Raw genomic sequence first — 14,961 nt, forward strand, 5'->3', positions numbered from 1 at the left:
GCAGAGGTATGGCAGTGCTTCTTGCTGACCATACTTGCAGATCTGTACAAGACGACAATTTTGGTGGATTGTCTTGTAATGGTAAATCCGAGGTTTGTGTCGTCGCCTTGGACGTTGAAGACAATGGCTCCTTCGACTTCAGAGGCGGTGTTATTTTCGACAACGTGGTGGATTTCGTCGTCGACGAGGGAACCGTCGACGGAGCAATTTTCATCGTCGACGGGGCCGTCGACGAGACAACCTTCACCTTCGTCGACGACGCTCTCGTCGACGCGTCCGTCGACGAGGTCTTTTTTGTCGTCGAAGGGTCCGTCGACGGTATCTTCGTCGACGATGGCGTCGACGACGGCAATGTCTTCGTCGTCGACGGAACAGCCGTCGACGACGACGAGGGTTTCTTCGTCGACTGTTTCATTTTCGTTGACGTCTGATCGTCGACGAGAGGTGTGACAATCTTCGTCGACGAGATGGGACGAATCTGGACATGAACAAAAGTTGGAGAGGAGGCTGAGGACATCACCATAGTCGATTTTGGTGAGGAGAAAGTCAAAGTAGAAGTCATGGCAGAGGCAGCCTGACTGGAATTCGGCAGCGCTGCAGGTGTCTTAGTCACAGGTCTCACAGGAGACACCAAAGACTCCGTTCTTTTTAAGCCTGGAAGCTTCACAGACTTATCTGAGGATTTTTGACCTTTTGAAGTAGAAGGCTCACCTTTAGCCTCTGAAGCGATCTGGTGCTTCGCCACCTTAGCCTTAGGAGTAGGCACAGCGCTCTCAGCCCTCCTCTTCTTTGACCCTTTTGAAGACTCTGAGGCAAAACTTCCTACCTCAGAAAGTGGCGCGTCTTTATCCTTTATCCGCTGAAGCCACAGCAGCAGGCGACCCTCTCTATCTCTGAGGGTCTTAGGAGGAAACTTGCGACAGATCTTACACTCCTTAGCCTGATGGTCAGGGTACAAACAGTAGATGCAGCGAGTGTGTGGATCTTCCTTAAACAATCTCGCTTTTCCACATGAGTCACAGGTCCTGAAAAGGGACTTCGAAGTAGACATTGTAGAAGAAAGAAACTTGACAATTGAAGACAGAATGAGCAGAGCTCAGAGGGACTCCCTATCACACGACGTGCGGTAAAAAATCTGAGAGCCTGGGTCTCTGGGGAGAGCATTCTGGTGGGAGCTGTGGCCTGATTGGCTGCAGTTTGGTCCATACATAATGACCTGGATAGGTTCTAATGTGGAAGTTTTATTTACTGTAGCTGGGGCTACTTTACTTCCTGGTTGGGTATATGGTTATTTGTTATGTACAAGGGGTATATTTTACTACTTTTTTATGTACCGTGGGCTCCCACTCCGACGGGGAATGATTCAGGCATGTGAATCTATGAAAGACACCCCTAATACTGGAGAATCACAAAGTACTGATCTGTTTCTCACTTTAAATGTGACAAACAGGCATCTTACGAGTATGCTTACAGTAGCCAGGATGGCACTGAAATCCAATCTGAAAAATGCTCAGTCACCTTCCACTGATGTGCCCCCACACCAGCCTGAGCAGCGCGTTTAATCATTCACTGATGGGCATGCAGCCAATCATGCGCTTCCCAATTAGCGTGTCCAATCACTAGGCTGCTGTGATGAGCCAATAGTATTACTTGTGTCCATGCGCGATTAGGGCACCCAACGCACTCCGTTAATAAAGTCGATTTGTTTGACACAAAATGGACATGAATGAGCGCAGTTCCCCTGATGCACTGGGTGGTGTAGTCCATGTTCTAGCCTTCCTATCACTCCGCGTCAAAGTTCCTGTGTGTAGCAGAGCATGACAGAAAAAAAGACACTGCTTGGAACGTGCCAGAGACTGTGCTTGAACTGCTAGTTGTGGATAATTCTAAACGGCACCACCCAGCGTTAGGAAGCATGCGCTTTACTTCTCACAGTACGGGGTAAGCCTTAAATTCGCACTCAAAATGCAGAGTGCAGTGACAGTCCGAATGCTAACCTTTCCAAAAACTGCCCTGCAACTCAAGCCCCATTAACAACACTCATCCTGGCACCCCTGCAGTTCGTATTACGTCACAGCCACAGGGAACTGGGAACTATGGAGAGGATGCATAGCAATAACCACAGGTTAAAAAACATGTGCCTTGCACTCTGTAGACATTTATATGATATAGTTCAGTCGAAGATAAACACAAGGGAGTGAGCTCCGGATTCACGCCAAAAGTTGCAGAAAGAACTGACATGCAGAGCTAGTTTTTTTAGATGTGGCACCAATGCCACATCCAGGATGGGACAGACTTGACACCGAGCCGCACAATGTCACCTACTGGCGCGTAATGGAATAGCTGAGAACAATCTTGGAATCCAGTCTGGGGCCTGAGGGTATTCACCAAGTGAGGAATCTGCTGTGAGAAGTATCCATCAGAAAGTATATATTTATATCACTTAAATCAAATTATCCCTCCAAGTTCATGAAATCCTCCAGCATAATTACCTGATGTGTCCCCAGTCCACTCCCTCGAAAAATAAGTGAGTCTTGATATCTTCAACACCACCCAAACCAATTCTGTTCTCTGAATCAGTGCAGAATCTGAAGAAAAATAAAAACCATTAATAACTCAACAGCATACTCGAATTGCTGTACCAGACTAGGAGCTCTCCCATATGCTCAAACTACTTTACCAGACTGAGATGCCCTCTATGAACAATAGTTACTTACCTGTAATCTGTGGGTCTCCAGTATTGGTGTCTTTCATAGATTCACATGCCTGAATCATTCCCCGTCGTCGGAGTGGGAGTCCCACGGTACATAAAAAAGCAATAATATGCCATAAATATGTAGTAAATACTAATAAAAATAAACCAGAAAGTAAAGTAGCCCATTCTACAGTAGGAAAAACTTCCACATCTATGACTATCCTAGTCATTTTGTCTAGTCCACAATAGTGCCAATCAGGCGCCAGCACCCACCAGAATGTTCTCCCCAGAGGCTCAGGCTCTCAGATTTTCTCGCAAGGAGTGAAGGTAAACCAAAATAGCCTAAAAAGCCTCTGAGGGGAGGTGGGCGGGTTGCATGTGAATCTATGAAAGACACCTATACTGGAGAACCACAGATTACAGGTAAGTAACTATTGTTCTTCTCCAGTATTAGGGGTGTCTTTCATAGATTCACATGCCTGAATCAGAGTAGCTAGCAGTACATATCCTTGCTAGGCAGACGCCAATGGTTGTAAAGTTTGTCAGCATATAAGTCATAAAAAACACATTATTTAAGTATAGGAAAATGCAATCATGTAAGCATGTGTAAAACCATAACATATAAAGCGTCTGTCAGCAGTAAAGGAGGTGGGAAACAGAGGCTCACCTTATTTGAAAAGATTTCGTAAAACTGCACGGCCCACAGAAGTATCAGCTTCGCTGACTGCCTCCAGACAGTAATGCTTGGTAAATGTATGGCGACTAGCCCAAGTAGCCGCTCTGCAGATCTGCTGAAGAGGAACTGCAGCAAATAAGGCCATAGACGATGACATTGCTCTTGTGGAATGAGCTCTAGGAGCTGCTTGCAACGGTCGTCCTGCTTGCATATGGCAAAAGGCAATGGCTGAAGATATCCATCTTGCAATAGTTTGTTTTGAGACTGCCTGCCCCTTATGAATAGCACCGTAGGTGATAAACAGTTGGTCAGAAGAGCGTAAGGCGGATGTCCTCTGTAGATAGAATTTAAGACATCTTTTTACATCCAGCGTATGCAACGCCCTTTCCGCCGGTGTTTGCGGGTCAGAAAAATATGATTTCAGAATTATAGGTTCGTTAAGGTGAAAGTCCGAAGGTACCTTGAGAATGTACTTCGGATTAGTGCAGAGTATTACAGAGTCACTTGTAAATTGCAGGAAAGGATGTTGAACCATAAAGGCCTGAAGATCACTGACTCTTCTGGAGGATGTCAAATCCAGCAACAGTGCTACCTTCCACGAGAGATATTTGAGGTCGGCCTTGTGGATGGGTTCGAAAGGATGTCTCATAAGTTGTGCCAGGACAACGATAAGATGCCACACCGGAGGTGGTCGTCGTACTGGAGGGAACATCCTAAAGAGCCCTTTAAAGAATTGTTGTACAATCCTCGCAGAGTATAATGAATTAGTACCATCCTGCCGATATCTCGAAATCGCTGCCAGGAAAACTTTCAGAGTTGCGTGAGACAGGCCAGATTTTGCTAAATGTAGGAAGAAAGGTAGAATCTCTTCCGGCGTTGCTGAAAACGGGTGAACCCCGTTAGCCTGACACCAGATGCAGAATCGCTTCCATTTTAGACTGTATGTCTTTATGGTAGCCGGTGCCCTTGCCTTGGCAGTACCTCCTTGCATTCCTCTGGGATGTTTAGGTGAGCGAACTCACGGTATTCAGGCGCCAAGCCGCTAATCTCAGTGATGTTGGATCTGGATGATATTTTTTTTTTTTCAAAGAAAAGGAGGACCCTACTCAGACTTGTAGGGGACTGGGGGGAAGAATGTTTAAAAGAAAGAAGTCCCAAAAGAATGGACAGTTAAGGATATGCCCGATTTCAATATTTACTCCTAAGGGTATATTTGTTTAAGACCGCATGCCATCAATTGGGCGGGAAAGGCAAAGGTACAATATGGTGTGTTCAAATTATAACAGGATCACAAAAGGGGCAATTATAGATTTTCATAAATTACTGACACAATTCCTGACTATAATGATAATCTTCACAATACATGTTTGGTAAAACTCTGTTTGGATTTATTCATACAATAAATTAATTCATTATTCAAAATCACAATATTAAAAACATCATATTATAGATTTTATTAAAAATTACAGAATAAAAATACAAAGAATCAAAAAGAGTCGACGCGACGTTTTGGTTTTCTGTTAGTACACCTTCTTCAGGACTGATTCTTGTTCCAGATGGAGGTCATATCTCTACTGGAAAGTGCTGATTGACATAATTTCTATGGGCTTTTAGATGATTGACCCGTCACAGGATGCTGTACTCAATTAGCAAAGTGTGATGTCTCTCCCTAGTTGAGGAGTTTTATCAACGTTCCTTTTTGTTGTCATCTGTCTCTATTATTCAACATCAATAAATGTCTCTGTAATTAAGACGTAATCTTGCTGGATTTGTCTGCCAGGAGGAGCCACCGTTTTTCTAATAATCGTTGCTGTCGTTAATTTTCCATTCAAGCTAGGTAAACATACACTGACTGAAGGAAAAGAGGACGGACTGCCAGGATATAGGAGCAGGGAGGCCGATTTAAAGACAGCGGGTAATGACCAATTGATGAGGCCAGCCCCAGTTTGTTATTTGGTTCTCCACCAATAGCGGACCGTATTGAAAGCGGATCGAGACTTCATTAAAAATTCCTTTAGCTAGCTTGAATGGAAAATTAACGACAGCAACGATTATTAGAAAAACGGTGGCTCCTCCTGGCAGACAAATCCAGCAAGATTACGTCTTAATTACAGAGACATTTATTGATGTTGAATAATAGAGACAGATGACAACAAAAAGGAACGTTGATAAAACTCCTAAACTAGGGAGAGACATCACACTTTGCTAATTGAGTACAGCATCCTGTGAAGGGTCAATCATCTAAAAGCCCATAGAAATTATGTCAATCAGCACTTTCCAGTAGAGATATGACCTCCATCTGGAACAAGAATCAGTCCTGAAGAAGGTGTACTAACAGAAAACCGAAACGCCGCGTCAACTCTTTTTGATTCTTTGTATTTTTATTCTGTAATTTTTAATAAAATGTATAATATGATGTTTTTAATATTGTGATTTTGAATAATGAATTAATTTATTGTATGAATAAATCCAAACAGAGTTTTACCAAACATGTATTGTGAAGATTATCATTATAGTCAGGAATTGTGTCAGTAATTTATGAAAATCTATAATTGCCCCTTTTGTGATACTGTTATAATTTGAACACACCATATTGTACCTTTGCCTTTCCCGCCCAATTGATGGCATGCTGTCTTAAACAAATATACCCTTAGGAGTACATATTGAAATCGGGCATATCCTTAACTGTCCATTCTTTTGGGATCTGGATGATAGACCTGACCGTTCTGCATGCTGAGTAAGTTCGAGATTGGATTCAACTGAATCGGTGTGCACTCTGACAGCAGAAGAAGTTCTGTAAACCAATACTGGCGTGGCCATCTGGGGGCAATCAGGATCAGTCTGCACGGTTCCTTTTTCATTTTCCGCAGAACCCTGGGGATTATGGAATCGGCGGAAAAGCGTATGCATATGTCAGAGACCAGTCTATTGAAAATGCATTCCCCTGAGAGTCCTTGTGGGGATGCCAGCTTGCAAAGAACTGGCATTTGCTGTTGGCTTTTGTTGCAAATAGATCTAGGTTTGGACGATCCCACAGGCGAAAGATGCGTTCCACTGTCTGCTGATGTAGTTCCCACTCGTGAGTGGAGACCGTCGTCCTGCTGAGTGCGTCTGCCAAGACATTCTCTATTCCCGGAACATGCACTGCTTGAAGATGTACATTGTGCTTTAAGGCCCATGCCCATAATTTTTGGGCTTCCTGGGAGAGGAGAAGAGATCGAGTTCCTCCTTGCTTGTTGACGTAATGCATGCTTGTTGTGTTGTCTGTTCTTATCAACACATTGGAATCCTGAATGACTGCATGAAACGCCTTGAGTGCAAGAAAAATGGCTCTCAGCTCTAGACGGTTGATGTGCCATCGTCGTTGTGGAGTAGTCCACTTGCCGCTGATTGTGAGGCCTTGAAGGTGCGCTCCCCAGCCCTCGAGAGACGCATCCGTCGTGATGGTGAGGCTCGGTGACTCTTGAAGAAATGCACACCCCTGCTGGAGATGTCGTTTTTGTGTCCACCAGCGTAGTGAGTTTTGCATTAGCGGTGTTATCCTGATAAGATCCTCGAACGTTCCGGAGACCTGTAACTACTGTCGGGTTAGCTCTTCCTGGAGGGGTCTCATTCTGAGGCGACAGTTCGGCAGCAATGGGATGCAAGAAGATACCATCCCCAGAAAGGACTTGTATATCCGAACTGAAACGGACTTTTTTTGATAACAGATTCTGCGCCACGTTTTTTATCTTTATTTGTCTCTCTTCCGAGACGAAGGCTAGGAGCTTCTGGGTGTCCAATGTTGCTCCCAAGAAAGCTTGTCTTTGAGAAGGTCTCAATTGGGATTTTTCGAGATTGATGGAAAGGCCCAGAGATTGGAACAGGTGTAGACACTGTTGCAGATGAGATTGCACGACTTTTAGAATTCGCCTTTATAAGGCAGTCATCTAAGTATGGATTCCCTCCAGCCGGAGGTGCGCCGCTACTGGAGCTAGAACCTTGGTAAAAACCCTTGGCGCTGACCGTAGTCCGAAAGGAAGAACTTTGAATTGGTAATCCCTGCCAGCCAACCTGAAGCGCAGGAATTTTCTGTGGCGAGGTAGAATGGGAATATGGAAATATGCATCTTGGAGATCTAAGGTAACCATGAAATCTCCCGCTGCCAACAGATGCAATATTTCCTGGAGCGATAGCATCCTGAAAATTAATTTTCTTAAGTACTTGTTTAGAGCGCGAAGATCTAGAATCGGGCGCCACTCTCCGTTTTTCTTCTTTATTAGAAAAATCTGGAGTAAAATCCCATTCCTCTCATTTTCTGAGGTACGCTCTCGATCGCTCCTTTTTGCATCATCAATCTGATTTGGGCAAATAGCTCCTTCAGGTGAGCTGGGGGTGGTCCTTTCGGGGAAACATTTGGAGGAAATTTCTCGAATTCTAGGGCATGACCCCTGGCCACAATGTCCAGGACCCATTTGTCTGATGTTATTGACTGCCAACTTGAGTAAAATTTGGATATTCGTCCTCCAATTCCTTCTTTTGAGCAGGGCAACGGTGGTGGCATGTGAAAAGTCTCATTGGCGCTTATCTTTTCCGCGGTAATTCGCCTTTCCCTTGTTTTGGGCATAAGCGGGCTTTCTTTGTCCGTCAGATTGATAGCGTTGAGTATGGTATCGTTGATTGTTTTGCCTGTAAGAGGATTGTTGGTTATATCCACCTCTGGTAGAGGACGCTCCTCGTTCTCTCGCTCCTCGAAAGGGCGGTTTACGGAATTGAAGGGAACCTAAGGATTTTGCAGTTTCAGAATCATTCTTTATTGTTTGTAAGGCGTCCTCCACCTGAGGGCCAAACAGATATTCACCGTCATATGGTAAGTCCAGCACCTTATTTTGGACTTCTTATCTAAAGGAAGTAGACCGCAGCCAACCCTGTCTGCGAAGAACCGCAGCTCCCGCTAGCTGCCGAAAACCCGTTGAGGCAACATCCACTGCGGAGTCAATAATCTCTTCTGAGATTCTTTGACCATCCTGAAGTATCTTGAGCGCTTCAGCCTTAGAAGGTTCAGGTAGGAGATCAAGAAATGGTGCAATGTCCGACCACATCGGTCGGTCATACCTTCCTAAGATGGCCAATGAATTTGCCGCTCGAACTGTCGTAGCCGCCATAGTGGAGACACGTTTCCCTATCGAATCTAGGCGTTTGCCATCTCTGTCTGGCGGGGCACTAAGGGGAAAAGAGGGATTCCGAGCCCTCTTTTGTGCTGCCTGGACTATCACAGAGTCAAGTTTCGGTTGTCCGATAAGGCACACAGGAGATTTGTCCGGTGCTCTGTATTTCTTTTCCAAACGTGGCAGGACTGGAGGAATGGTTGCCATGACCTTTATACCCTCCTGCCAAATAAAATCAATGATGGGTATAGATTTAATCTTTTTACTGGGCTGGTCTTTAAAGTCATATAGGAAACAGTCTTGCTCCTTATGCTCCATGTTGATATGAAAACGTTTAGTAGCACATTCCATTAAAAGGTGGAAGCTAACCACATCCACTGGTGGTGAAATTGAGACTGCTTGATGCGAAGGGGAAGGTGTTTGATCCTGATATTCATCCCACTCCGACTCATCCTGTACCTCTCCTTCTCTTTGCTCCTCCTCATCAGAAGACTGAGGATCTACTTCCTCCACCTGAGATTGTGAAGTAGGTGAAGCAGGATTTGTTGGTTGCAATACTGGCACCGGTACTACAGTGGCCGGAGTAGCAGGCACTGAGCCCGTAGTTTCGGAAGGCGGAAACCTTCTATAGTAATCGTCCAACATGAATTGAAGGTTGGTCAGTAAAGCTACAGGTACTTGTGCGACAGGTAAACTGTCCACCTGTGAAGCCATCCGTACGGGTGGTTGTTCCTCCTCCTGTTCGTCCTCCTGCAACTTGATATTCAGCTCAGAAGGACTAGTGGCCGCTCCAAAAGTATGATCCACGTCATCCTCACTATCCGAGTCTAAAAGCCGGTGAGGCACCTGTGATGATGGCTTTGGCGTAAAGAACACCGTAGACTGTGACCATACCTGCAACGCAGTATAAGCTGAGAATTGCGGCGTCAACTGTGTGTTTTCCACTGCTTCAGTAGCAGATATGAAAGGCTCCGTCGATATTGTCGTCGACGGGGCGGTTTTCGTCGACGGAACGGAGTTAGTCGACGGGACAGCCTTCGTCGACGGGATGCTCTTCGTCGACGGGATGGTCTTAGTCGACGGAATAGACCTAGTCGACGGAATGGACTTCGTCGATGGATCGGGCTTCGTCGACTAGACGATAGTCGTCGACGGTACTACCTTCGTCGACGTCTTCGTCGACGGTGGCAACTTAGTCGGCGGAATGGAGTTAGCCGACGAAGCCGTAGATGACATCTTCGTCGACGGCAGAGCCTTCAAAATAGACGAAGACGAGGTGTCAACGTTAGTCGTCGTCGACGAAATTGGTCTTACCGTTACATAGACCATGGTTGGGGAAGAAGCTGTCGTCGTCATAATCATCAACGGTTTAGGAGATGAGAAGGTCATCGTCGACATGGATGATGCGTCGACGGAGGTCTTCATCGACGAATAAACAGAAGAAGGCTTCGTCGACGAGCAAGAAGATTCCTGAGGTGAAATCTTGTCAGCTTTCTGAGGCACGCTCTTGGTGGACCGTTTTTGAGGTATGGAAGAAACCTCTAAGCCCTTGCCTGAGGGGGCAACCTTGGAAGAGGAAGGCTTGTCAGAACCTTTAGAAGGTTGATGCTTCTTAGCAACCTTAGACCCAGGAGATGGCAAAACCTCAGACGCAGGCCTCTTTTTAGACACTGAAGAGGAACCCGAGGCAATACTGCCAACCTCAGACACAGGATTATCAGAATCCTTAAGCCTTTCTAGCCACAAAAGCAACCAACCCTCTCTGTCCCTGAGAGTCTTTTGAGGAAAGGTTCTGCAGATCTTACAATCCTTGACTTGATGATCTGGGTAGAGGCAATAAATACATTTCTTGTGTGGGTCCTCTTTAAAAAGCCGGAGCTTACCACAGGATTCACAGGCTCTGAACAGAGACTTCTTTGAAGACATACTTGAAGAGATGATCCAAAAGGAAGAAAAGTTGAAAGAACTGAGCAGAGCTCCGGGAGACTCCCTTCACACGACGTGCAGTAGAAAATCGGAGAGCCTGAGCCTCTGGGGAGAACATTCTGGTGGGTGCTGGCGCCTGATTGGCTGTAGTTTGGACTAGACAAAATGACTAGAATAGTCATAGATGTGGAAGTTTTTCCTACTGTAGCATGGGCTACTTTACTTCCTGGTTTATTTTTATTAGTATTTACTACATATTTATGGCATATTATTGCTTTTTTATGTACCGTGGGACTCCCACTCAAACGACGGGGAATGATTCAGGCTTGTGAATCTATGAAAGACACCCCTAATACTGGAGAATCTATATATCACTACAGAGGGGCAACTGTGTAATATGGCCCTATATTGCCATCAAGTTTCTCTGGTGATATTATAAACCATTAGACCAAAGGTTGAATGAATTGTAATTGTCACAAAAACCTCAACACGACAATAGAGGTATATATTACACATGGTATGTTCTATGTATTTGCACATTAGGTGTTTTTCTTTCAGAACATTTAGCATGTTAATGAAGCTTTTTTCCAAACAGAAAGAGGTTTAGTGCAAACAGCAAGTTACATACTAAACTGTACTCTGAATGTTGTAATAAGAGTAAATGTACTTAAGAAAATACAATAGTAGAGAAAACAGGATTTGCTTTATTAAAAACATTTTGGCTATAGAAAGGAGATCTCTGCTGGCAAGGTAGAGATAACAATGGCAGTGGAATACAATTAGAATGTTCAGTTTCATGATTAGTTTGCCAGCTGCTGAGACCAGTTGTTAAAAGACCTGAGCCAGAGTTACAGACCCAAACAGCAAGCAAGGGCCTATAATGAGGGAGAGGGCCTTTAACAACCGGTTTAGACCAAGGAAGAAGGGCTAATCTGCAATTAGAACATTCCACCCACTCAATGTAGAATGTGCTGAATTAAAAAGTGAGGAAGAGAAGACAAACATAGTAATGTTAGATAAGAAGTTCAATATCAGCCGTTATTAGCTCTAAGCCACTACAATGTCATTAATGGAGCTCTCAACGTTTCAATGTTCTAATGTTGATTAAAAAATAGGCAGTAATTGTGCTCAGAGATAACTGACGTTTTTGCTATCGAAGAGGAGCTTACAAAAGATAGACTGCAATTAGAATGATTTGCTTTCATGATTATTGATTAAACTAGGTTGAGCGTAGATCGTTGACGCCACTGCGGGGAACAAGAAAACTATCAGTTACCTTTACTGCATCTAGAACGTTATGGTTTGTCTAAGGTTTTCGCAAACAGACTGCTAAAGAAGCAATGAACTAGGGGACTACCCTGAGAGATGTTTTAACTTCTTCTTTACTAATGAACCAATGGGAAATAGTGATGCTCTAGAGAGGTTGTTGTCATGTCATTTTTAGGATGTCTGTAAACTATTTAAAAGGTCCTCTTTATACCACTACATTTTGTGCACAAAAGTACTTTAGTTTCTGTATATATTATACATTTTTATATATTGCAGACATAGTTTATGGGTGTTTTCAGTGCACAAATTGCAGTGGTATAAAAAACCATATTTGAAACGGAGCTATGGAACATTTTTCACAATTCCTTGTGAAATACAGGAAATATTTCCAGGGTTCCTTGAAGGAATAGGTACTTGTCCTGTAAGCATCTAGTCATAGTGCTTAGTGCTCTAAATTCACACGCTTGGTATACTATTGACATCTAGTGTTGGGGTTGGACATTTAAAACGAATTTTTCTTTGAAGAAGCCTTTGAGTCACGAGAAATAGCTAATCCTCCCTTAGTTGGCGATGGGCAAGGGCATTGGCTCAATTTTTCTATTATTCTCTGCACAGCGGGTGAGCTTAAAAATGTAGCATAGACAGAAAGTAAAAGGACCAATCAGGAAGGTGTATACAAAGAAGTTAAGTAAATAATGTAGATCTGCAACAAAAAAAGGCTTTCATGGAGGTGGGTTTATGTGACCCCACAGCACTACATGGTTTGAACAGATGCTTACAGGGTAAGTAACATATTCCGTTCTTAGCATGTGCAGTTGTAGATATACATGCTCTACATAGACTGTACAGCAGTACTCCCCCAAGAAGAGGTTAGCTGGGGGATGCTGAAAAGGACTGAAAGAGTTCTTAGGGCAGGTTGATCAAATCTAGCTTGTTGGCGTACTAAGATATCTACACCGTAGTGTCTGGTGAATGTGTGTGGAGAAGACCAGGTGTCTGTCTTACAGATGTCAGCTTTTGGTATGCTGCAAAGGAAAGCCATAGTGGATCATTTTCTGCGAGTGGAGTGAAGCCTGGGCAGGGCAGGCAAAGCCCTATTACCCTTAATGTAGCAGCCTTGAATATACATTTGACAATCCATATAGCTATGCCTCCCTTTGAAAGAGAGTGTCCTTTGTGTGGCTTTGTGACAACGACAAAAACTTGTTTAGTTTTATGGAAGGGCTTGGTCCTTTCAATGTAATACAGGAGGGCACGCTTGACATCAAAGGTGTGAAGGCCCTCTCTGCCACAGAGTCTGGTTGTTGGAAGAAAAAGTGGACCTCAATAGTTTGGTTGAGGTCGAAGGAGAATAACACTTTTGGAAGGAATTTGGGGTCAATTCTAGGGACTTTTCTGTAATTATGAACATGAAAGAAAGGCTGTTTAAAAGGCCAGAGCCTGCAATTCCCTAACACATCTTGGAGATGTGATAGAGTCAAGGAGAGCAACCTTGCATGAAAGGAATTGTAATGGACATGAATTTTGAGGTTCAAAAGGAGGGCCCAGGAGTCTGGTAAAGACCACATTAAGGTTCCAGACAGGGAGAGGGGGTACCCTGGGTGGAATAGCCCGTTTGAGTCCTTCCATGAATGCCTTGATGAGAGGGATTATGAATAAAGAAGAGTATTCCCAGTTCTGCATGTAAGCCGCGATATCAGCTAAGTGAAGGTGTATGAAGTATGGGTGAGGCCAGATTTCTGTAGATGAACGTGATGGCAGACAATATCATAAACTGCAAATTGAAACTTGTCTGTGTGTAGAAATGTAGTAGTGAACACATCCTTTTAATTTAGTAGTGTAGCAGGCCCATGTAGTGTACCTGTGTGCTTCTTTGAGGATAGACATGCACTCTTTAGGGAGGTTAAAGTAGGCGAACTCTAGGAACTTAGGTGCCAGATGGATAGGTTTAGTTGCCTAGAGTTGTAGTGTCTGACTGCACCATGGTTCTGCACGAGATGATGCACCCTGTTGAAGAGCTTTTTGGGAGGAAGGATTGAGAACCATGTTTGTCTGGACCTTTTGGGGCCTACTGGGAAGAGAGTGAGGGACATTTACTGAAGATTTCAAACCATGTACGGAAGGCATGGGAAAGGATGAAGAAAGTAAGCAAATACCCCTGACCAATTCATCCACCCACCACGGTCTTTGGACTGTCGGAGCCCAGAGGCAAATTTTGGTTATTTTGCCTTTTGGACAGTGGTGAAGAGGTAGATCTATGGAATCCCCCAAGGCTCCTATGGTCCTAGAGTCCTGAGGTAAGACTTGTGGGTGGACTTCCCACACGTGGACTTGTTGCTGCTTTCTGCTGAGGTGTGCAAAACCACTGTCCACTCCCAGAAGATACTTGACCAGTAGGTGGGTCCAATGGTGAAGTGCTCAATGCCAAATACTTTGTGCCAATTTCGATAACTGGGGTGAGAGTGTGTCACCTAGCTTTTGGAGATAATACACATAATCACCTCGGTTTTTATCAACACACCTTGTGCTGAACTTGGCCTTGCGAGCTAGATGGATGGCCAGGAGCTTGAGGTAACTGATGTGGAGGCCCTTCTGTTGAGGCACCCAAATGCCCTTAACGGTTAGCTGCAGAATATGTGCTCTCCACCCAGAGAGCGAGGCGTCTGTGGTGACCGTCACTTGTGGACCTGGGTCCATGAAGGGCCAGCCCTGCAACAGTTTGTTGCTATTCCACCACTGCAGAGAATTACAGGTGCTAGCCTGTACCAACATTATATACTCCCAATGACCATTGTGTTGACAGGCATGCTGCAACGGACACATGTGAAGTGGGCATGAGGAACCATGACTATGCATGAGGCCATCATTCCAAGACGGTGCATGCAGTGTTGACCGGCAAGTGATTATTTGACAGTAAAAGAGGCAGCAGCTGGTGGAATGCCTGCACGCTTGCCTGGCTGGAGTAAGCCCTGGAGGAGACTGTCTTGAGCACGGGCCAGAGAAAGGGTTGAACCTGGAGGGCTGTAGGTGAGATTTGACAATATTTATTGTGAAGCAAGACAGTGGATTGGGTGTGATGGAGGCATTGCTGTTTGATTGCACTCTTGATCAGCCAATCGTTAAAGAACGGGAAATACATGAATGACTTTTCTTTTGAGATGCAGAGTGCTTCTGGCAAGAGTCCAACTCCTCCTGAACTCGCTGGAGAATGGTCTGCTCATAGTCGTCAGATATTGCTGTTGAAGGTG

The 14,961-nt window shown here is 44.6% G+C and overlaps 1 protein-coding gene across 1 annotated transcript in view; it reads right to left on the reverse strand.

The window, feature by feature from the left end:
* Nucleotides 1–14,961, reverse strand: part of STK38L (serine/threonine kinase 38 like) — a 339,803-nt gene that overhangs the window by 79,217 nt on the left and 245,625 nt on the right. The window contains exon 11 of the mRNA XM_086920198.1: nucleotides 2,493–2,588. Coding sequence (XP_086776324.1) covers nucleotides 2,493–2,588 — 96 coding nt within the window. The remainder of the gene's footprint in view (nucleotides 1–2,492; nucleotides 2,589–14,961) is intronic.

Source organism: Lissotriton vulgaris, chromosome 1_1, assembly GCF_964263255.1.
Source record: "Lissotriton vulgaris chromosome 1_1, aLisVul1.2, whole genome shotgun sequence".
Classification (NCBI taxonomy): Eukaryota; Metazoa; Chordata; class Amphibia; order Caudata; family Salamandridae; genus Lissotriton; species Lissotriton vulgaris.